This window comes from Letharia columbiana (genome assembly GCF_014066305.1).
Source record: "Letharia columbiana isolate WasteWater2 chromosome Unknown Sc0000047_s0, whole genome shotgun sequence".
NCBI lineage: Eukaryota > Fungi > Ascomycota > Lecanoromycetes > Lecanorales > Parmeliaceae > Letharia > Letharia columbiana.
Genome location: NW_023501091.1, coordinates 227,359 through 249,216, shown reverse-complemented (window position 1 = coordinate 249,216; position 21,858 = coordinate 227,359). Strand labels below are relative to the sequence as shown.

Sequence of the window (21,858 nt, the reverse complement as noted above, 5' to 3'; positions counted from 1 at the left end):
GTCGTTGTAGTACTACCGTCCTATCCGAACGTTCATGCTATAATAGCTTCCGCAGAGCCTCAAACCAGCAAGTGTGTCTGGACGTCGCTGATAACATAACTAGCCCAGATAGTATTGCAAATGATTGAAGGAAAGGTCCAGTCCAGTGTGAGAGGGGACAAAGAACGGGGTCAGAATATTCAAGTACATGAGAGCAAAGCCAATAGAAGACAACCCCGGACGGTTCCCCACCATGCCAGACACAGTGGACCCTTCTGGACTGGTTGAGAGAGTGCAAGAACTCACTGACCTCGAGCTTGCAATGCTTCTGAGCCTTGTGGCTGGTCAGCATTGTATCGTAGCAGCAGAGCAAGATGACTTGGACTCACTGGAGCAGGAACTTCAGCTTGTACTAGGGACTGTATCTCCCCCAGCCATTTCTATTGGCTAAGAGACTGACAGATCGCTTCCAATGTCTTTGCCTTATATCATACTGTGCTTCATTGCAACCATTCAACCACCCTGGAAGACTTCAGGGATGGTATCCTTATTGACAGCAAACCCAGTGACTGGTTAGACAATGGGGAACTGGGAACAAGCATGGATTCAGACCAGGTAGGTTTTGAAACTTTGAATGCCTCTCATCTTCAGCCTTTGTCTTCTTGGATCCTTGTCTGCTTTTGTGCATGAATTAAAAAAATATACATTGATCGCCTTTCTCCGCGTCCTATTTTTCCAAAGATCTTTCTCTTTCAGCGTTATGCACTTGCAGATAGTCAAGGCCACCAGCTCTCGTAGGAAGAAAGCATTATACTGATGTGGCATTTTGGAGACGCTCTGGTTCGAGGTGTTGAACAGTCGAGAGACGTAACGAGAAGCCTGTGTTGTTCTCTTAATGATCTTAGGTGCACACTCTCATTTCCCCAAGAAAGGAGCGAAAGGTCTTGTATTTCAGCTGGATGTCTGGCTGAAAGCTTTTACCCTCTTCCTCTTGATCCGTGAAGCTCTTATAAGTGGGCTTTGCATACAGCCTCGTATCTATACTGCATTCAGATCTTGGCATTCCCTTTCTCTTTCGAAACCTTCGGCTCTCTCACTTGATCTTTCGGCTGTAATGTCGTACATTTAATTGGCGTATCGGGTGGCCCGCTGATGTGGGTCATGGATCCGTGGATTCTTTTGCGTTGGATCTGCCTTAGTAACATACTGATTAAACCGCGCTAGTCGTCGCGAAGGCATTATGGGCCGGCAAAACGCCGCTCTGCGAGTCCGATACAACCAATCCGCACAAAGCAAAATGAGAGGCAACAAGATGATCGAAGTATCGCCAACGTTGTCCTGATCACGGGCCTATCTTTAGCGAGCGAAGATATACAAATTCAAGCTCTGGAAGTAAGCCACCAGAAAGCCACTTTCAAACGCTTGAAAGCTGACCATCCATTGAGCTCTTGCGCACCAAACGCATATTCACCCATACCGCTATTCATACAGCACCAAAGACGTTTCTTCTTGTCCTGGTCACCTCGAGTTCAGAGCCTCGTCTCAACCATCATCTGGTTGGTCTCGTAGCTGACAGCTGTCAGGCGTGCGCTGAACATTATTAGCGCGACCACATCTTCATATCGCATTACCATAGTCAAGAAGACGGATTTGCCAACCTAGAAGAAGCCTCTGAGTGGATAGAAGACGATCACGCCTCCGTCTCTTCCGTCATCCATCGATCCAGTGCTCAGTACTCATCAGACATAGTACCGCCGCACAGTTTCACGCAACAAGAGATCAGACAATTAGCCGAAGTGAGCGAGGATATCAACTTGACGGCCGAAATCAAGGCGTATCAGCAAAATATTATCACATTCCTTCGATTGCATCGAGCGGTTGGTAGCGGGGTATCGCCTAGAGCAACTCAGCACCTCACCAATCTTGTCCAGTATGGCGTTCCTATAGTTATATACCCTTCATATACTGACCTCAATAGGTATCTTGCTATCATACACGGTCAATCATACGTGTCCCCGTCTCTAGTTGCACTTGCTATACGCAAGATCTACCCCCATCGCGTCACAATAATTGGGCCCGAAGCCGAACGAAGCATTCAATACGGGAGCGATTTTCAAGCGGCGTCTGCTGTTCTCAAGGGATATGATCCATCGCAAGTGATCGAAGAAGTCCTAGCATCGGTAGATACACCGATTTAAAACCTACAATTATCATTATGGCAGCTTCCCCGCCCGACGGGGATTTTGTGTATCCAGACCCCTCCCTTTTTGGTATTAATATGCCGCCGCCGCCTCATTCCCACCCTTACCCCTCAACCCTTTCCTCGGGGCCTAACCCCCATGCTGCCCCCGCTCCAGCACCAGCCCCCATCGCTGGCCCTTCTCCCGCTCCGCGCCTATCTGCTAGGGGACTGCAGCCCTTTCCGGCGTTGTTTTCTGGGCTACAGGCCCCAATCGAGCTCACCAACGTGGCCGATATCGCCTTTTGGGATAAGCAATTGCTGTGTAATAACCCTCGTTGTTAACCTTTTGAAGTCTAATGTATTGATCGGGTTGCGTAGTGTCGTTCGATCATAGCCGCATCGGCCTTCGCAACGGCCAGCAGGGTATACGCAAACACTCGTCGGTGAGCCGGTGAGTTCTCTTTTGATCGGAACCCTTTTCGGGCGTATAGCTGATGCACTTGCTATTCTAGCCGGTGTCGCGCCCGGATCAAGTTGAGGAAGTTGTGGCAGAGCGCCGGAGGAGAGCCCTATGTCAAGAGGCGGTAAGAGGGAAGATCGCGGGGGGGGGGGGGGATTTCTTTGTAGGATAGTTCAAAGAATGAGAGTTGTTCTTCGCTGGCTGATCTACTACTAGCCCCTGTTTTACGTGATTCGTGAGGTCTCTTGACCAATGATTGCCCTAGAGTGCTCCCCTTGTTGTTGCAGCGCAGATGTTGTTCTGGCTAGGCTGTTTTCCATGACTACGCCTAGAGGGCACAGGACCTTAAGAAGCATGCAACCCTCATCGGATTTCCCCTACGTTAATCTTTCTCTGGGCACGTGCGTCTGACATTGTGTTCCTCCACAAATTCTCTAGCCTGGCGGTGGTATTGGCTCTTGACAAATATTCCCACAATGCTACTTCATCTGCTTACGCAACACCCCTACACCTCGCACCTAACCATCAAAATCGCAACATGGCTGCCCCAGCACAACCGACACTTTCTTCGTATCTAGCACCAGCGACACCCTATGATGCTCCTCCAGCACAGATTCTTGCGGTCGTCGGACCGGCAATCCTTAGTGGTCTGACTACACACCTCCAGGCAGCGGTCCTCCCCAATATAAGCGCTCCGCTGCCGCACAATCCTAGTCATATCAGATCCAACAAAAAAAAAACATAGATCCCAAGCTGCTATCCATTTGGCCATGTGACCGCTGATGAGGCCACCTGGGTCGAGAAGTAGCCCAGGAAGAACCCAATCATTGCTCATAAACTGATTGATCTTCACATCATGCGGATACTAGTCAAGGTTCTCGCAAAGATTGCCGACCACACAGGCCATCCTCCCAAGCAACACGGTCGACTGATCGGGGCTCCTAGCCTTGTTAACCGGCAGGAAAAACAACCTCCTGCTTGTGCATTGATAACAAAAGTTCCAGGCGGTCCCATGCTCGTACGATCTTACGGGTCATCCAACATCGGATTCGAGGGGACTTGGCCGCTTTTGGCAGACAGCTTAGCAACAGGATGCTCCCTTGAGAGCTACGAGGAGAAGTTATCACCACAGCGATCAAGGAAAGATGACCTATGAAGTTGGAGAACTGCTTGTATAGACTTTGTCCCATGCGTTGATTCAATGGACCCTTAAGCACATGGGACTGCAGTAACGACCAGGAAACCCCGGCACGATGTCCCTTTTCCGGGATGTTTTCCTACCCTCGAGGCCATTGTGGACTCTGAAGACCTCGATACCGTCTTTGGAGTCGCTCGATTTTAGGTGTTCTTGAGCCCGGCTGAGGCCAGAATCGAAGAAACATTTTCTTTGAGCGGGCCATTAAAGCTTCAATCACAATTCTTCCTTGTTTGACAGCTCCAAAAAGGATCGGGTACCCTTCCTCCCTCCCCTCGAGTCCATAGCCTCAACGCTCCTCTGTTCTTGCCAAGGGAGCAGCACCTTGACTCGGCTAGTTCGCTAGAGTTGCCTTTGGATGGTGTAGGTTTTCCCCTATCGTCGCGACTTTCTAACTGCACTTCTAGCCTCTCGGCGGACAAACGTCGTCTCAAAGAAATGAAAGCGGAAGCCCAAGGCATACCTATCCCTCCTATTTAGGGGGCCCCCGATCGGGACAGGAGTCAGAGGCGAGAGAGAGAGAGAGAGAGAGACCGTGACGAAAGCGGTAGCGATGATGGGGCTAATGACCGTGGTTCGGGCAACTATCGGGCACAAGCTGAGCATGGGCTGGAGGAGATTCGAATCAGCAAGGCAGACAAAGAAAGGATGTTGTGGATCAGCTTGCGATCGTGAACAGCGAGCAAAGGCTTTTAGAATGTGTTCGAGCTTGCGTGGTCGATGGATCTTGTTGGCTAGATCTAGGTCTCGAGAACGTGAAAATTTAGCTTACGTATCGAGACCCCAAAGGTCATTGATTCATTCGAGTTGCTTACTCCCATAAGCCATCTTCATCTTTTCCCACGTCCCAAGCATGATGCTGTGCCCACGGCCGGGAAAGAGTCAATGTTCTTTTGACGCTCAGTGTTTACACTCTTAAGCGAGTTTGTCTTAGGGTTTGAGTGACATCGTGTAATTTCCTTAGTACTTCCTTTATTAGTACCTGTGCGAGGATCATAAGTTTGGACATCCCCGTCTTTTTCTTCACATATCACAACACTCTGCACTTCTCTTCTGATTCGAACTTCCACCTCCCTCAGAGTCTTCGAAGACAACCCCGACCTACATACTACTAGAGAGTTCCACCATGACTCGTGCACAAAAACCAACATCAGCACCACCACGGGTGGTCCTTCATCCCGCTCCGATTCCACAGGCTCCGCGAGGGTCGACCCCGAGAGCTACGATGACTTGGCAGAGACTTCACAGTTGTAAGTTGTTAACCGTACCTCCCCCTAGACGGGGTAAATCCTTTATCGCGGATCCCACTCAGGTGGTATCTACTAACGCGACACCGCTCCTTCAGTCCGCAACGAAATAGACGCCATAAGGAGTCACCTGGAGCCCCCAGGCACCCAGACACCTTGGTTGCACGAACTCACCTGGTTATACTTCAACCAGCATGTAGCTAGAAGACTCCTTGGCGGAGTTATAGCAAATGAATACGCAAGCGACCGCAGTCTGTTCTCGCGGTAAAAACCAGAACCGCCCTTGAATGTGACAAGCAGTGCTAAATGATACCAGCTACAGCAGAGATCAACGTGTTGAAGACAATTTGCATCTGGCCACCATAGGCTTCGAACCTGTGAACAAGAGTGATGAGGCACTGTTTCTGTGGAAGTCCTATCTAGGGGCCCACAACTTGGCATCAGTGAATACCGTCGGCACTGGCCTGCCAGATGCTCTTCGTCACCGGGGAGGTGCCAGACAAGCGGTAGTTTTTTTGGCTGCGAGGGCTCTTGGTCGTACTGTGACGGTCGGACCTCCAGCAGTGACCGCCACAGTAGGGGTTCCACAAGCGGCAGGTGGACCACCTTTCACGACAGCAGGCGGGTTGGCCGAGAGCGCTACTGTTGGATTAGGAGGAGCTGGCCCTTCCACCGCAGCTTTCAGGGCTGCTCCCAGTGGTCCTCACGAAACGCCTCGTAGAGAAAATCACAGGACACTCATGACCCGCCAGGTGGAAGATGCCATCATCAGTGCGGCGCTGAACAACGATGAGACCCTCCTGCTGGCATTGCACTACCGCAGGGAGAATCTGCCAGATCGCTCCAGAGAATCTGACAGGACGGCGATCACAAGGCTCGCTGTCCAATTCCTTGACTTCGCACGACCACGTGCGAGCGCTCCTGAAGCCTTGATCGAGCTCGCACGAGCAAGTTGGGACGTAGACGCGGCTCTTGACAGATGGGACTCCAACAACGGCGACGGCGTTGAGAATGACGATGGAGCGGATGATCAGAACAACGAAGGCCAGCCACCGAAGAAGAAACAACGGCTCCATGATACTGATGCTGCAGATGAGGAGGAGGAGGAGGAGGAGGAGGAGGAGGAGGAGGAGGAGGAGGAGGAGGAGGAAGAGGAGGAAGAAGTGGGCAACGGAAAGGGGAAAGGGAAGGGGAAGAGCAGTTTGAAGGGCAAGCAGAAGGGCAAGGGGAAGGAGAAAGAAGCAAACGAGTGACTGAGTGCGTGTTGACAGATAGAAAAGAAGCATGCATAGGCTGGGGATGCTTCCAAAAAGCGGGCAATTGCATTCTCAAGCATGTGGGGATTGTATCAATAACCCAAGAATGAAACTCTTGACTCCAACCCAAATGTTCTGATGCTTACCACTCACTACAATCCAGATGTTTCCATGACTTATTCGATAATAGCTGACCAGTACTAGGAGGCGAGAACGAATGGCAAATGGCGGCAGAGATCGAGGACTGACGTCTTATCTATTATGAAGGCTATTACGACATTCGTACCTATCCTTGCGAGATATTGGGGCGCCGATGCGTTCGTGGTTACCGAGGCCTCATCCAGTGGTGCATCAAGTCCGCCAGACGCAAGGCCCGTCTCACATCTCATCATTTTCATCCCACCATGCCTCCATCCACATCCTGCAGGCCTTGCTGCGATGCTCACTGTACCTCTGAGTCATGCAGAAGAATCCCAAGTATCGTTGATGAGAGTGGCTTTACCTTCTCTGCTACCAGTATTTCTCAAAGCGACTGCTTCTGGGAGATAATTACGTGGCTCGAATCCTCGCGACCTGGCGGCCAAGTAGGCCACAAGCTCTATTCTAGCTCCGATTCAATAAAGTACCATGACCGAGATGCCATGGTCCATCATCAGTCAATCCTCCGATACGGAGTAATCTTCCCCGTAGTCCGCCAAATGATTCGATACTTTCTTCTCGCCCACCGCTTCCAGTGGAGCCCATTCAGGCTCACCAGCCTCCTGCATCAACCTCACAGCCTCAGCCTGTTCTTTCGCGTCTGCTGCGGCTTTAGCGCTGGCTTTCGCTTCTGCTTCTGCTTCTGCTTTCCCGGTCGCTTTTCCTTTTGTTTCAGCCTCTAGGGCTATTGTATCTGCAGGCTTTTCCTTTGCTAGCCCGTCAGCTACAGGTTAGGCTCGACCAATTTGGCCACCGCATTTGTGTCTCCAACCGCTACATTATCCTCTTTGGGTTGGGACTGTTTCGGCTGGCTTGTTGATTACTGTTATGTCCTCAACCTGAGCATTCCCATTTGATACCGACCCTAGCTTTTCAGTGGTTGGACTGTTCACTGCCGCTGCGCTGTAAGCTGGAGCTGGAGCCGCGTCTGCGATGGCTGAGTTGATGACTGCAACTGTGTCTGCAACCGCTGCACTGCTATTTTGGATTGAAGACGTCTCATCAACGGCTACTTTGAGCTCAGTGATGTTGGAGTTTGCTGGTTGTTCAACAACTGGTGGCTTGGAGAGTGCTACAGTCCCTGGCGATATTGTGGTATTTGCTGTCTGTGGTAGGAGTACCTTTTCTTCAACCGTTCTATCATCCCCGTCAGCAGTACGTCCTCCAGCCTGCTCTCGATATTTCCTTGACCCTTACAGGTTATTCTCTGGTATAAAATCCGGGTTTTCTTCCGTCGTCACACCTTCAGCAGCCTTGTCTGGTGCCTTTTCCGCAGCCATCGCATCTTCTTTCTTCTTTCGTGCCTCCTCGAGAGCCTTGTGTTCTGCATCCTGCCAACCGCCATCATGATGGTCCCCTTTCCAAGATCCCGCAAAGTAGTGATGGACCAGCTGCGAGCCATCCTGCTTGAGGCCTGCCCACTGAACTTGATGACCAGCACCAAAAGCTTGAATTGGAAGGATAACAACCTCGCCAACGATCTGGGGCTCGGTTATTTTTGTGAAGTTCTTGTATGTGACATTCCTGCCGGTCAGACCTGAAGCATAATCAAAGAAAGCCGTCGTAAGAGCCGCCGGACCAGTAGTAACGAGAACGTCCGGGATTGTAGGAACCATCTCTGAAATAGCTTGGTTCTTCGAAGCTGCTAGGCTCTTGATATTCTCCATCACACGCTGGACCAAGAACCCCATAAATGGCTGGTTAGGCTTTGACATGATGGTCCAATTTACCAATTCAAAGAGATCCTCTCCGTTGGTAAAAGTCCTACCGTCAGGTCCGTACTTGTTGTCGACTTCGACACCAAGCAAGACCCCAGCGGTGTCTTCGAACTGTTTGGGTATCCAGGTGCTGATAGGCTTTTCGCAGCCCACGTCGAGATCATTGTAGACACCACCATCTGCCAGCATTACAAAGTACCTTATCAAATCCGATCTCAGTATGTAATCCTTGACCTCGAAATATAGTTCCTCCATCTCAGGCTGCGTTTCATGGAAATGATCTCGGACATAGCTCTCCATTACCTCATCCGTCAGCACTTCATGTCCCCAATCAGGGTTCAAATCTGTCCATGTCTGGAAGTGGGTCCGGTCCTCCTCACTCATTGCGGCGACTGGGTATTTGCTCGTCTGCCATATCTTGTGTGTCCATTCCTGGCTTGAAGGATTGTCGGTTTGGAGTTCTGTAGAAGGGGGCAGTTTCTGGTAGTCGAAAGCGGTATTTATGCGCGCAAGGTGACCCCAGTAGATGTAACTGAATATGACGATGATGATGCCAAGGATAGAAATGGCCTTGATGAAGGAGGATATCCGTAGCTTAGAAACGGGTGACGGTTTTCGTGTAGAGGCCATCTTTGGAGGGTGGTAAGCTTCACATCTACCACTCGAAAGGTCAAGATATAACAAGGGAAGCCGCAGAGAAATTGGCTTGGGAAGAAAAGAAGATGAGCATGTCGAATACCCAACGCCAGCAATGCAAGGGGGAGATGATGCCTACAGCCTCATGGTGTGTCGGAGATAGGATCATAGGGCTGACTTCAGGTATCAGCAGAATTAATGGATGTGATGAATTAACGGCCTGACAGCCTGCCAACTCATACTCTATGCAATGCGTATGTGAAGGCAAAGAACCAGGGACCAACGACGTTTAGGTGATGTTGACAGGGGATCAATTGCTATCTATAATGATTGATACCCATTCTCTATTCTATTACAACCAGTCCCTGAAAACACTCTCGATCTCCACTGTACAAAAGCCAAAGGCCCGACCCATCCTGTATCGCAATCGCAACAGAAGCCAGCTCCGTGGCGAATGCGTGAAGAGCTGTCGCTCGTGGAGGTAAACCCCTGGCGCCGCGTGGACAGCAACGAGCCAGAGGTATGAAATGCAAAGACAGAGGAAGTCCTCCGTCATACTCTCGGCTTCTAGATGCCGAACTCCAACAAACAAAGGCCATGCCAATGTAGAGCGCCTGGACGCAACGCCATTGATTGCTAAGGAGCAACGATCGTATGGGTCACACGCCAATTCAAGGTAGAGGTGATCAAAGGTTGGACGCATCGTCGACGCCATGTTTGTGCCGAAAAGAAGAGCTACGCAAACTGGAGGCGAGTTTGGTGCGGACAAGGAGCAAGAGCTGAAGATCACCTCAGCGGGCTCTTGACATCTTGCACGCCCCTCTTCAGCACCTCGTCCAGTTTCCATCGTGGCGGCTGGTAGACCAGTTCGCCGTGTGGCCCACCCTTTTCGGTCCGCCTCCACTCCTTCTCCATCTCTGGTGTGATTCCTTCCGGAAGTGGCTCAGCACCACCAGCAATCCCAGATGAGAACTTGATCTGCAGAACGTTACCGATCTCGTCGCAGGCTTCAAGCAGTCTGTCCAGATCATCTTTTGTGTGTGCAGCAGACACACAAAATCTGGCTCTCGATGCAACGAGCGGCGTAGCTGGGTAGCCGACAACCACAACTGAGATCTTGCGCTTGAGCATCTCATGTGAGAAAGCTGGCATCTTGGCAGGATTGTAGAGGAGGACAGGTATGATCGGAGAGTCGTCGTGACCAGAAACGATGAACCCAAGGCGTTTCAACCCAAGTCGGAGATATCGTGAATTGAACGCCAATCGCTGAAGACGTTCCTCGCCCTGACCTGGAACAAATTCGCCACTGATGATCCTTAGGGCAGCAGATATTTGAGCTAGCACAGCAGGCGCTGGAGATTCATTATAGACTGATCCAGCATTGGTGAGTCTGAGCTTGTCAATGATAGCTTTGTCGGCCGCGACGTATCCTCCATTGGCGCCAAAGGATTTCGTGAGGGTGCCCATCAAGATGTCGACTTCGGAGGGATCGATACCGAAGTAGTCGCAAACGCCTCTGCCCTTCGGACCGAGCGCTCCAATCGAGTGTGCCTCATCAACAAAGAGATTGAACTTGTATTTCTTTTTTAACGAGATCAAGCCAGGTAGATTGCACATTGTGCCCTCCATAGAATAAAGGCCCTCCACTACGACAAGAATCCTCTTCCACGGCCTGTGTGTCCGTGGCTGGCCCTGGGATATAACCTCCCTCAGAAGCCTCTTAAGATCTTTCATGTCGTTGTGCTTGAACATCGTGATTGTCGCTCCGGATAGACGAGCACCAAAGCGTATTGATGCATGGTTAAGCTCATCAGAAATGACCAGGCAGCCCTTGCCAATGAGAGCAGGGAAAGCAGTTGCGTTTGTCCCAAAACCCATGGAAAAGACCATCGCGGATGGTTTCCCAACGAATCGCGCAATCAGGTCTTCCACTTCGACATGGAGATCTGAAGTACCAACATCTGCACGCGTACTTGCAAGGCTCAAACCATACCTCTTCACATTCTCTTCGACTTGATCGGCGCAAGGACCTTCTGATTGGGCAAAGCCGAGGTAATTGTACGAGCTCATGTTCAATGTCTCCGTAGTTGTCCCGGTATGCTTGAAGTGGAGATTGTGGTCGTCGGACTGTCGATCGATAAGTGTGATGTATCTGCCAGGCACTCCAGTGACTGGCCTTGCAAAGCAGTCATTTATTCGCATCTTCAACCGCCTGACGTAGAAGTCATCGAAGCCGTTGTTCAATGCTGCGTAGCCATCAATGGCTTGCAAATGCCGGTAGTGATCCTTGTGAAATCTCTTGCCGAAGAAATCTCGAATGTGACCGAATATGATTAGGATTAAGTAACTAATGTACGTTGTAAGCAAGTAGTAGTATGGAGGCTCGTCCATGACCGGTTCTGGAAAGTCTCCGCCATGGTGGCGGCTGGTATATCTGTGTGTGTGGTGACCCAGCGGACCGAATTGCGCATGCTGCCTCGCTATTCTGCGCACTTCTGCCGGAGAAGGTGGCTGGAACAGTGTCGTTGGTGGTTCGTCCATATTGGCACTATCTGCCCTAGCTGTAGACAAGGATATGGTCGGTAATGACAGTGATGGAGAGCTGATCTGCTGGGAGGGCGAATTCACAAAGGCTTGCTGCTGCGCGGCGGCGAGGAGCGCAGCTGTAGCCGTCTGTGTCTCGCTCTTCGACTTTGGCGAGGTTGAAAAGAAATTGGGAAATTTCTTTATCCTTGGTGAAGATGCTCTCCGGGGAAGCTCGTGTTTCTCATTGTAAATGATTGTGGTGGTCGAGGACGGGGAGGTGCTTGCGAAGGGGTTCATGAGTCTGCGCGACATGATGCTTGCTATCGAGCTGGACACTTGGGTAGGTTGCTTCTGCAATTAGGATAGAAGAGTCAATCCAGGTAGGAAGCGCGTTTCGAGAAATCGTAGGCTGATCAATGGGAAGTGGAAGCTGTCGTCCTCGTCCGGGCAGTGTTGCGAGGCGAAGCAGCCGGGAATCGATCTATTAAGGTACAACGTGGAAGTGAAACGTGTAGAAGAGTTGGTACGGGCAAGCCAATTCCTTATGGAGAGTGATTAATGTGTAGAGGTGAGAGGGTAGGAACAATGCCAAAAGGCACGTCGCTGGCAAGATGAGTAAGAAGTCGCGGAGGAAGACGGAGGAGAGATGAGCTTTCCGAAGACCGAGAACCAAAATTCGATGGACGATGGCAATTTGGGTGCGTCTTCAATCTTGTCGGTCACACGACGGTATGATTGTACCTATCAACTTCGGAAAGAAGGCGTCCTATCGTTTGCTTGCATCATAATGAATTGACTTCACTGCACCAGTGGTCGGATCTGACGCAATGGATTCGTAGCGGTCCGTTTTAGAGAGAGTAGTGGAATGTACTTGGAGTGGCGCCGCTTCAAAGGAAAGGACCGAGATGGTAATAATGCCCGCTGCTTCCCGAATGCTTATGAACAAAGAGAGAGAGACAGTACAGTACAAGAGAGGAAGGAAGAGGAAGGAATGGAGGAATTATTAATAAAAAGGGTCAGCAGCTTATGTTACGCAGCTCGGTAGGCATGCTTGGGGGAGATTAGACAGCAAGATACCAGTACTATTCCGTACTCGTAGCTGATTGGAAAAATTCAAATCAAAATTGCCATTGCTTGCACACTACTTCCCGGCACCATCGGCTTCCGGCTGTGATTTCCTTGTCTTGGCAATAGGGCATCCTCCTCCGTAGGGCTGATACCCCGGATCCCGAACGAGCCTCAGTACTCAGACTCTACATTTTTGGGGGGCCGGAACATTATATTGCCGAGCCGATTCCGTCATACCCCCCTGTAGAAATCCCGAACGACGTAGATGATAATAAACGTCATAGACCTCTTTCGCTTCTCTGCAGTACCCTATTCTTTCTGAACGTATTACCCATACTCATAGCTTTTGCGGGTAGAATCTGTGGGCCAGAGCTGTCAAATAGCTTTTCTTGAATGTACTACTATAAGCCCGGTCGCTAATCTGTCACTGAGATGGACCAACTTAACTGCGGACAGTCCCCCTCCGACAGTCCCCCGTCCATACTAATGCAGCCTCCCGCGCACGATCTACACACTAAGCTTTAGGCCCCACCTAATTTAGATAAGGGGCCGCGCCAACCCTGTACACCACATTGTGAGAAACTTCAAGTTCGGATGAAATTGTTAAGGAATCATTATGGTTTGACTCATATTATGTGTGTGGTGTAAATTTGTTGATTGTTCTATGTGCCTGCAGGGCAGATATGTGCGGTGTCAAGCCTACGCTTGTGGCCCTATGGGTAGCCCTGAGGCATCTCATGACAATTGCCCACAAAAAACAGAGAAATGCCATGTCCTCATGGCAAGAAGTATGCATGCATGGTTTTTCGAAATGCTGGAAAGGAATGGAGACACCAGGCCAATTTGTGGTGCCCCTGCCGCAGTGAAATCTTTCGAATAATGAAATGGCTGTCGAAACAAGACATCAGGCGGTTTCAATTCGTCCAAATATGCATCGTCCGAACTCCGTCCTGAAGAGACCCAATTGGCCATAGTGATTTGGCTGTGACCGCCGCAGTAGGTCCTTCTCTTGCGTCGTCAACTCAATGATATACCATATCAATGCGATATTGCCTAGGCATGTAGAGATAGCAGGCCAAATTGTAGTAGTATTCTCCATTTGCTGATTGATGACTTGACGCGGGATCGTGGAGAGTAGGCCTGCGTTCTTGGTGCTGGGGGCCTTGCTGCCGCTTGATTTCTCCGCAGTGTTCTCCGCATTCGCCTGTTGTAGTGACTCCTCCTCTTGTTTAACTGAGTGCTCTGGCTGAGTGGCTAACTGAGTGGATTGGTGAGCTGGCTGAGTGACGGTCTGCTTGGCTTGTAAGGCTTCAAGTCTAGCCTATTCTTGACGTATGTAGGCCGCTCGGTCTTGAAGGGGGCCCCTAGGGCCCCCGTAGGGCTGCCGCAGGGCCCCCGTGGGGCTGCTGCTAACATCGTGGATTTGAACTCACAGCCTTCCTGGAATTGTGGTAAAAGTCATCGCTGGAAACCTACACCATGAGGCCTCCCTCACTCGTTAAGGTGTAACGTCCTATTTAGATATTTATATCGTGGAATAAAAGAAATATCGACAATGCACCCACCAGTCAGATATCCACTATATCAAGCCGGGTGGCTGCGGATATAGCCGGTACGCTGCATTAGTATAGACGGGGGACTGTCGGAGGGGGACTGTCGCTAATCTGTCACTGAGATGGACGCTTGCCAAGCCAAGTGTCTTTGGACACATAGCCGTCCAACACAAACACGCACTTATGACTTCAAAACCAGAATAGAAAGAAAATACAACCATCAATTTGTGACCTACGAGGAACTACGCCAATGGTCCATCTCAAATATAAATCGATTCTGGGAGGAAGTGTGGGATTTCACTGGCATCAAGGCCTCAGTGCCCTTTACTAAGGTACCCATCGATCTCCAAGGGGTTCTTTTCCATTGTTGGCTTCGTTGATAGAAAAGTCAGGCTGTCGACGAAACCGCTCCCATGTTCCCCCGCCCTGCCTTTTTCCAACATGCCAGACTGAACTTTGCCGAGAATCTTCTCTACCCAAAATGCAATCCGAATGAGAACTCCTTCGCCGTGATCGAGGCTAATGAAAATTCGCGAGGGTACGTATCGTGGCGTGAGCTCCGGGAGCGGGTGCGAGAACTGTCAGTAGCATTGCGAAACCTAGGGATCAAGGAAGGAGACTGTGTAGCTGCATATGTTGCCAATCATTGCAATGCCTTGCTAGCGATGCTTGCTACGACTTCCATAGGTGCTATTTGGACCGCTATTTCTCCTGACACTGGTACCCATGCGGTGCTGGATCGAATCCAGCAAATCCAGCCCGTAGTGCTGTTTGCTGACAACGCGGTGATGTATAATGGTAAGGTGCATGAGGTCCACGACAAGTTGAAAGACATTGCCCAAGAACTAACTCAACTGAGGGCTTGTGTGGTGTTTGAAACCATTCCTGGTCATGAGATTGATCTTCAAGACATCTCAGTCGCTCATGGGAAAGCTTGTAGCCATTCTGAGTTTGTTCAATCAGCATCAGATGAAGCCAAGCTTGAATTCGTCCAGCTTCAGCCAGACCACCCAGTGTACATACTGTATTCATCAGGAACCACGGGAAAGCCTAAATGCATTGTTCACGGTGCGATTGGCACGTTGATCCAACATAAAAAGGAACATGATATCCAATGTGATATCCGGCCGGGAGATCGTCTATTCTATTTCACCACTTGTACGTGGATGATGTGGCATTGGCTTGTATCCGGCCTGGCGACTGGTGCTACCCTCGTTCTCTACGATGGGTCTCCATTTCGACCGTTGGGCCCTAAAGGTAGCGGTGACCTCGCCATGCCTCGTTTGATCGAAGAGCTTGGCATAACCCACTTTGGTACGAGTGCAAAGTATCTCTCGCTGCTCGAACAAAGGAGTGTCATGGCGAATCAAAAAGTAAACCTGAAGACCTTGAAAGCAATATACAGCACAGGAAGTCCTCTGGCTCCTTCCACCTTCGAGTTTGTCTACAAGGCTTTCGGCCCAGACATCAATCTTGGAAGCATCACAGGTGGAACGGATATCATCTCTCTTTTCGGAGCGCCCTCCCAGATCTCGCCTGTCTTTGCAGGTGAAATCCAAGTACGAGGCCTCGGAATGGCTGTGGAAGCCTGGGACTTCGAAGGCAAGGATGTCACCAACTCTGGCGAACCTGGGGACCTGGTCTGCGTTAAAGCTTTCCCTTGTCAACCAGTCATGTTCTTCGGTGCTGATGGCGAAAAGGTGTATAAGAAGAGTTATTTCAAGGTGTTTCCTAACGTCTGGCATCACGGTGATTTTGTTCGATTCAACCCACGGACAGGCGGTTTAATCATGCTTGGACGCAGTGATGGCGTCCTGAAGCCCGCTGGAGTAAGATTCGGCAGCTCGGAGATCTACAATGTTATTTTGAAGCATTTTTCGGAGATCGAAGATGGTCTCTGCATTGGCAGGAGACGAGAAGGTGATACTGACGAGACTGTTGTCCTCTTTCTGAGGTTGGCTCGAGGGGCAAAGTTCTCAGGCGAGCTCAGGGAGAAGGTCAAATCAGTCATACGGAAAGAGCTTAGTGCAAGACATGTACCAGGGGTTGTCGATGAATGCCCAGAGGTTCCAGTCACTATCAACGGCAAGAAGTGAGCTTCACGTCTCTTCTTCATCGTGACTTTGACATCAAAGAGCTAATGTAGTGTCCAGGGTCGAGGTTGCTGTCAAGCAAATTCTATGTGGCACCAACGTTAAGACGTCTGCATCGGTTGCGAACGCCGATTGCCTTGATTGGTATCGTCGCTGGAATGCAGACCACCATGGCTGAGTGGAGAATCCTCACAATTGGCATGTCCGAGCCATAGAAGGTCACGGACGCCATTTCAATGTTGTCAGAAGCATGGACAGACTGCGAGATTGTGGGCGACCTTACGGAAATACACGTTGTTCGGGACGCGTGGAAGCAAGCCATGATGACCAAGCTCTGTAGAGGAGATGTGGTGATGGGCCAATTGCTGCCAATTGGAACGGGCTTCGGGCTTAGTGCAGTAACTGCTTGTCCTGTATTGCAAGCATACGCCATCTTTGCTATGTGATGTTTGCTATGATAGTGCACAAATAGAGGCGGGGACGGAGAAAGGAGGGGAGGAGAGGAGAGGAGAGGAGAGCAGAGGCACCAGAGGAGAGGAGAGGAGAGGAGAGGAGAGGAGAGGAGAGGAGAGGAGAGGAGAGGGAGGGGAGAGGAGAGGTAGCACAGCCACAGCCCAGGCAGGCACAGCCAAGACAAAGAGACAAGCCAAGAGACCGAGAGGAGAGGTTTTCCCACCAGAGGCAAAACATTCAACTTTTACCTACCCATCCACATAAAAACTATAAATTATTATCATCATTTAAACCCCTTAGCTCTCTAATCTTAATTAATTATTTAGCCCTCGTTGCAGCGGCTTTAAAGCATGATCTTCTTATTCCTGAGTGCATGATTGATGGAATTAGAGTTCGGATGGCTTCCTCGGCTTTCGGCTTTCAGCCACAGCCACAACCACAGGGCACGGGGCACAGCCACAACTGAGACAAGTGCCAAGAATCGTGAAACAAACGTCCTCTCTAGTGATTTCTTTCCGACTCCTCTCACTTGGAGACATAAGAATAATATATTACGGTATTAGATACCTATAGTACTCCGGTTTTATTTTTCTCCTGCCTCCCACTGGCCAGTGTCATTCTTACCAACCTATCAATATCATACAATACCATACAATACCATACTATCGTGTCTCAGTCCAACATTCTTCAAATCAATGACGGCCGAAAACGTCGACCGGCTGTGCAGCGACAAACCCAGAACTGTTCCTTTCAGTAATGCCCCGTTCAACAAAAGGCGATGAGAAACAGCCTGAGCAAGTTGGATCCGAGTACAACAGGACACTATGGTCAATCATATTAATGGAAATGATGAGGGCAGACATCATCAGCGGCAACCCACCATTCCTTTTGCCCGTTCAACCAGACAGAAGCCGAGAAGGTCCAGTCACCCAGCTACACATATGGGACATGAATGCTGATGTATACTGAAGATGGCCACTTGCCCTTCGCTTTATTAAGGGCGCCATTCATGGTGCCATCATACTGCCAGTGGCCCTGCATGGCTTATTCGCTGCTTTGGTCGTCTTTCTTGACCAGCATCTAGACGGAAGATTAGGCCTTCCAGCAAGCATCGTATGTCAGCACAAGCAGGGAATGCCTCCATACAGCGGCAGGCTAACAGCGTTCCAGATCCCAAGCTTGTCAATCGTCGTTGGTCTCATGCTGGTAAGTCCCATTGTCTCTTTTTTGAGAGATCTGTAATTTGAGCCTAAGCCACGAAGGTCTTCCGTAACCAGACGTGCTACAACCGTTTTTGGGACGGCCGCAACTACCTCACTGTGATCATTACATCCGTCCGTAATCTTACACGCTCCTTTCTGGCCTGTAGCGCCATCACTTCCAGTACGAACCAAACTCTCGCGGACCGAGCCGACACTGAACGCGTTGTCCGCATCTTAGTTGCAATACTCTATGCCACGAAGAATCACCTACGAGCGGAATGGGGTGCCGAAATCATACCAGGCACAGCCATCAGCGTGAACACTGGTAGTGCTACGCATATACCAGAATACAGCGAGCTGCTGCCCCAAGGACTGACGGGGTTGGATGGCCGAGGTGTAGGACTGCCCCTGCAATTGACCTTCTTTGTGGAACAGTATATCAAGAAATTCTTTGACAAGGGCATATTCCACGGGCCGCAGGCCAGCCAGATGCAGGTGCAGTTGAATACATTGACAGATGCGTATGGGCGGATGGAGACGATACGATTGACCAGCATTCCAGTTGCTCATCTGTGAGCTCCGAACCCTTTCTTCTTCGCCCTAAGGATTCTCTACTGATCGAAGCTCAGGATCCATCAGAAACAAGTTTTGGCGCTCTTTGGCTGCGTGCTGCCCTTCGCCCTTGTCGAGGACATGAGCTGGTGGGCAGTGCCTATTGTCGTACTTGTCATGTTTACACTCTACGGTATCGATGGTATTGGCATGCAGTTGGAAGATCCTTTTGGCTATGACCGAAATGATATCAAGATGGATGCAATTGTAGAGGACAGTAGATCTGAGATCATGGTGCTTTTGGAGGAATGGAAACGAGTGAGCCAGACTGGTAGGGAGATGTTCATGGGGAAACAGGGGCTGCAGAGAAGAAACTTCAGGGATGGAATCCAGGACTCTTGACAAATCTTTGGGTAAGAAATCGTAAGAATGTCGTAAACAGCTGGATGATGGGTGAGGTATGATCTTGACCGATCAGTGTTTCCTACAATGTTCTGGATTAAGATAGCCGAGAGCACAGTCGGAAGCATCATGAGGCAGGGAGCAATTCTTTCATTCCAATTCTATCTGCAAGCTAAGTATTGCATGTCCTCTTTTCACATGCCATTGCTCCTCATTCTGCCTGTGTCTTTCCTCAAATTTCTTGCATGCAGCTCGTCAAGTCCGCTCATTCCGGCTTTCCTCCAGCCAAGTCTGCCAGCTCCTTGAGCTTGCGCAGTTCAGCACGGGGACGTATCTTGTACGGATCTTGATCTGGAATTTCATTTTTGTCCTTCGGCTTTTTCTCCTTATCCTCGGACTCCCCATGCATTTTAAAAAGCTCTGATTCGTGGTTTTCTCGTCAGCTATTTCCTGAAAAGGACAAACATGAAATCCAGTAACAACGAAGAGCCCGGGAAGCTTACCTGTGTACAGTTGAGCCCAGCGTTGTTTCTGAGCCTGCGGGAGGGCATCGGGCGGGGAAGTAGTGAACTCCTTCGCCTGTGTTTGAAGATGCGCAAGTCAGTCATTGTGACAAAATCAAAGGATGGGACCACAAACATCACGTGCATGCCTCTCGACAACGGTCATATCCTTGACGTCTTTCAGGGCTGCAACCTGCTCGTAGCTCAATTGGCCGGGCCTCTCGCCATCCTACACGTACACTGATCAGCTTGTGAACAACATAAACGGCAAAGACGAGGGGTAACATACCCCCTGTCTGGCATCCGTGATGGGGTCACTGCCCGGGAATAGGTTACGCGGCCCCGCAAACTCCTCGGCCGGATGCTTCAGGTTGTTGGACAGGTAAGGGGTGACATGACCGGGGAAACGGTTCGCTTCTGCGGGTGGCACGTAGTATGGCGTGAATCCGTCATTCTTATCGAGGAGCTGATAAGGTTGAGGAGGGAGAACGCGGCGAGGTGAACGGTCTGGGTCTTGGTCAGACATGGTGAAAAGGTAGGTGTGGTTGTTGTTGTCGATGAAGAATGCTCGGCGCCGAGAAATGAGATTAAATAGGCCTCGGTGACTGTGAAGTCGACTGATATGTGAATTAACTAAGGTGAAGTCGACCGATATGTGAAGTCGACCGATGTGTGAAGTCGACCGATATGTGAAGTCGACCGATATGTGAAGTCGACCGATATATATATCAACTAAGGTGAAGTCAACCGATGTGTGAAGTCGACTAATGTGAAGTCGACCGATGTGTGAAGTCGACTGATATGTGAATCAACTAAGGTGAAGTCAACCGATGTGTGAAGTCGACTAATGTGAAGTCGACCGATGTGTGAAGTCGATTAATATGTGTGAAGCGAAGTGAACGCCTCTACTAAGGCATGTGTTTAACACTACGAGTGGATTCAAGGATTCAGCGCATATCTACAAGGCCAGGCTCTCACCCTATCGTGAAGGCTTTTTCAAAGACTTTGGGTACGCTACCTACAGTATCACCAGTATAATTGAGTTGAATTTTGAAATGCAGTAAAAATACATCTCGGTCCCCCTTGCCATGTTGAACCAGCCCGATTGGATGCCAGTGCTCCGCCACGGTTGATCGAGTAGTGGCAATGGCGCCCCGATCTCCTCCTTTCTGTCCTCCTTCCATGCTACCAAGTCTCGCAAATCTCTGCAGACATTGGGAACCCTTGCGGCGCTCCCGCTTTTAAATGACTCATGCAACTTCTTCAACAATCAGAGCAGATACCGGACATTGATGGGAGTATCCGCGGAGTTTCCAGGATGACGGTGGTGCGTACGGTGATGAAGGGACTGCAGGTGTGTTGCAGAGGCACCGGCTCCCATGAAAGGCTTCGTTGCAGTTGTTGCCGCACAGCTGTGATGGAGCCGTTAGGTAGATGGGTTTCCTTGGATAGATCCCTTCACGTACGCCTTTCAAGCTGATGGCATGCCTGCATTTGGCGGCGGCGGAGGTGCTGGTGCCAACGGTCGCTTGCTCGCCCACCAATCATGCCTTCCGATCGCCAGCCCACGCAGCTTTCGAAGTTTAGCTCGAGTTTTCCCATTTTGCGGATCGTCGGGGTCGTGGTCCATGCCCACGGCCGCTAATCCTGGGATGAGGGCGAGTATCAGCTCAGGAAACTGGCACCCATCATCAAAATAGGCACGAGGCTTCTACTCACGGGCGTAATAGCGCCACCACTGGGCTCTCTCGTCTGGCTTCAAGTCCGCATACGGCTGCACCCCGAACTCTGCTTGCTGAAAAGAGCGTTAGAACCAACGTGGACCTTCCAGCAAAGCAGGAAGAGTGAGTACGTACGTCCTCCGCCAACAGCCTCGCTTTATCCACCAGGATCATCGGTGCCACTGCCGTGGCATGGCCGGCTTTCCATGGCATGCACAAACCGATGCAGTGGTAGCTGCAGGGATAACTGTAGTCCAACGTCAAACAAGCAGAGGTGTTGAGCTTTCCGGGAGGTCCTCTGAAGAAGTATGGTAATGGTCTGCCATCACTCCCGACGCATTGCAGAATCATTGCCATCGTCGAGGGCGCTTTTTAAAAGATAGCGATGGATGAGGTATGGTGAGCGGTTCAGAAGATGCTAAAGACGGCTATGGTGGAGGTGTGGTGAGGGTTTTGGGAGTGACGTTGGGTTGACGAGGTTCGGCATATGAATACGTCTCCACGTGACGTGCTGCGAAGCACGCATAACACTAAGGAAGAAGGCGGTCAATGCTTTGAGCTTCACGGATGTGAATGCGGGAAGACTTGTGCTTTTACGCTTTTGCGTTTCACCAGCATGACCGTTTCAAGATATATATTTATTTTTAAGTAGAGGAGATGACAGCAGTGGTCTTGGAATAGGGGGAGAAGATAGTGGAAATGTGTCTATACAATTGAGTTGTTTGCATACAGAAAGTGTTGTACCAGCTCGAAGTTTGAAGTTTGCCACATCTTGATACTTTGAGGAGTAGAATGTGGAAACCTGATCTCGCTCCTTTTTCGTGAGTCTACAGCACATCAATGTTTTGTTCTGTGGTCTCCTGTCCTTATGAGACCATCGAGACGTTTCGCGTCAATCTTGCCAAAGTGCTGCT

The 21,858-nt window shown here is 50.3% G+C and overlaps 9 protein-coding genes across 9 annotated transcripts; 4 read left to right on the top strand and 5 right to left on the bottom strand.

The window, feature by feature from the left end:
- Positions 1–232: 232 nt before the first annotated feature.
- Positions 233–2,177, top strand: HO173_010292 (uncharacterized protein; the record flags this gene model as incomplete). The annotated part of the gene is made up of 6 exons (XM_037312178.1): positions 233–388; positions 442–594; positions 1,204–1,371; positions 1,425–1,535; positions 1,584–1,909; positions 1,958–2,177. The coding sequence occupies 6 exons, from the start codon at positions 233–235 to the stop codon at positions 2,175–2,177; spliced, it is 1,134 nt and encodes a 377-aa protein (XP_037160972.1).
- A 17-nt stretch (positions 2,178–2,194) lies between these two features.
- Positions 2,195–6,316, top strand: HO173_010291 (uncharacterized protein; the record flags this gene model as incomplete). The annotated part of the gene is made up of 3 exons (XM_037312177.1): positions 2,195–2,483; positions 2,540–2,612; positions 5,380–6,316. The coding sequence occupies 3 exons, from the start codon at positions 2,195–2,197 to the stop codon at positions 6,314–6,316; spliced, it is 1,299 nt and encodes a 432-aa protein (XP_037160971.1).
- A 659-nt stretch (positions 6,317–6,975) lies between these two features.
- Positions 6,976–8,865, bottom strand: HO173_010290 (uncharacterized protein; the record flags this gene model as incomplete). The annotated part of the gene is made up of 3 exons (XM_037312176.1): positions 6,976–7,224; positions 7,342–7,654; positions 7,715–8,865. The coding sequence occupies 3 exons, from the start codon at positions 8,863–8,865 to the stop codon at positions 6,976–6,978; spliced, it is 1,713 nt and encodes a 570-aa protein (XP_037160970.1).
- A 792-nt stretch (positions 8,866–9,657) lies between these two features.
- HO173_010289 (uncharacterized protein) lies at positions 9,658–12,596 on the bottom strand (the record flags this gene model as incomplete). Its single annotated transcript, XM_037312175.1, has 2 exons — positions 9,658–11,748; positions 12,540–12,596. 2 exons carry the CDS (start codon positions 12,594–12,596, stop codon positions 9,658–9,660), a joined length of 2,148 nt encoding a protein of 715 aa, XP_037160969.1.
- Positions 12,597–13,369: 773 nt separating this feature from the next.
- Positions 13,370–13,881, bottom strand: HO173_010288 (uncharacterized protein; the record flags this gene model as incomplete). The annotated part of the gene is made up of 2 exons (XM_037312174.1): positions 13,370–13,723; positions 13,798–13,881. 2 exons carry the CDS (start codon positions 13,879–13,881, stop codon positions 13,370–13,372), a joined length of 438 nt encoding a protein of 145 aa, XP_037160968.1.
- A 259-nt stretch (positions 13,882–14,140) lies between these two features.
- HO173_010287 (uncharacterized protein) lies at positions 14,141–16,289 on the top strand (the record flags this gene model as incomplete). The annotated part of the gene is made up of 4 exons (XM_037312173.1): positions 14,141–14,160; positions 14,218–14,350; positions 14,411–16,110; positions 16,172–16,289. The coding sequence occupies 4 exons, from the start codon at positions 14,141–14,143 to the stop codon at positions 16,287–16,289; spliced, it is 1,971 nt and encodes a 656-aa protein (XP_037160967.1).
- Positions 16,290–17,388: 1,099 nt separating this feature from the next.
- Positions 17,389–18,720, top strand: HO173_010286 (uncharacterized protein; the record flags this gene model as incomplete). The annotated part of the gene is made up of 5 exons (XM_037312172.1): positions 17,389–17,483; positions 17,536–17,677; positions 17,735–17,770; positions 17,827–18,338; positions 18,396–18,720. The coding sequence occupies 5 exons, from the start codon at positions 17,389–17,391 to the stop codon at positions 18,718–18,720; spliced, it is 1,110 nt and encodes a 369-aa protein (XP_037160966.1).
- A 265-nt stretch (positions 18,721–18,985) lies between these two features.
- HO173_010285 (uncharacterized protein) lies at positions 18,986–19,749 on the bottom strand (the record flags this gene model as incomplete). The annotated part of the gene is made up of 4 exons (XM_037312171.1): positions 18,986–19,140; positions 19,224–19,299; positions 19,360–19,452; positions 19,513–19,749. The coding sequence occupies 4 exons, from the start codon at positions 19,747–19,749 to the stop codon at positions 18,986–18,988; spliced, it is 561 nt and encodes a 186-aa protein (XP_037160965.1).
- Positions 19,750–20,694: 945 nt separating this feature from the next.
- HO173_010284 (uncharacterized protein) lies at positions 20,695–21,301 on the bottom strand (the record flags this gene model as incomplete). Its single annotated transcript, XM_037312170.1, has 3 exons — positions 20,695–20,870; positions 20,943–21,018; positions 21,080–21,301. 3 exons carry the CDS (start codon positions 21,299–21,301, stop codon positions 20,695–20,697), a joined length of 474 nt encoding a protein of 157 aa, XP_037160964.1.
- Between the last annotated feature and the right edge of the window lie 557 nt (positions 21,302–21,858).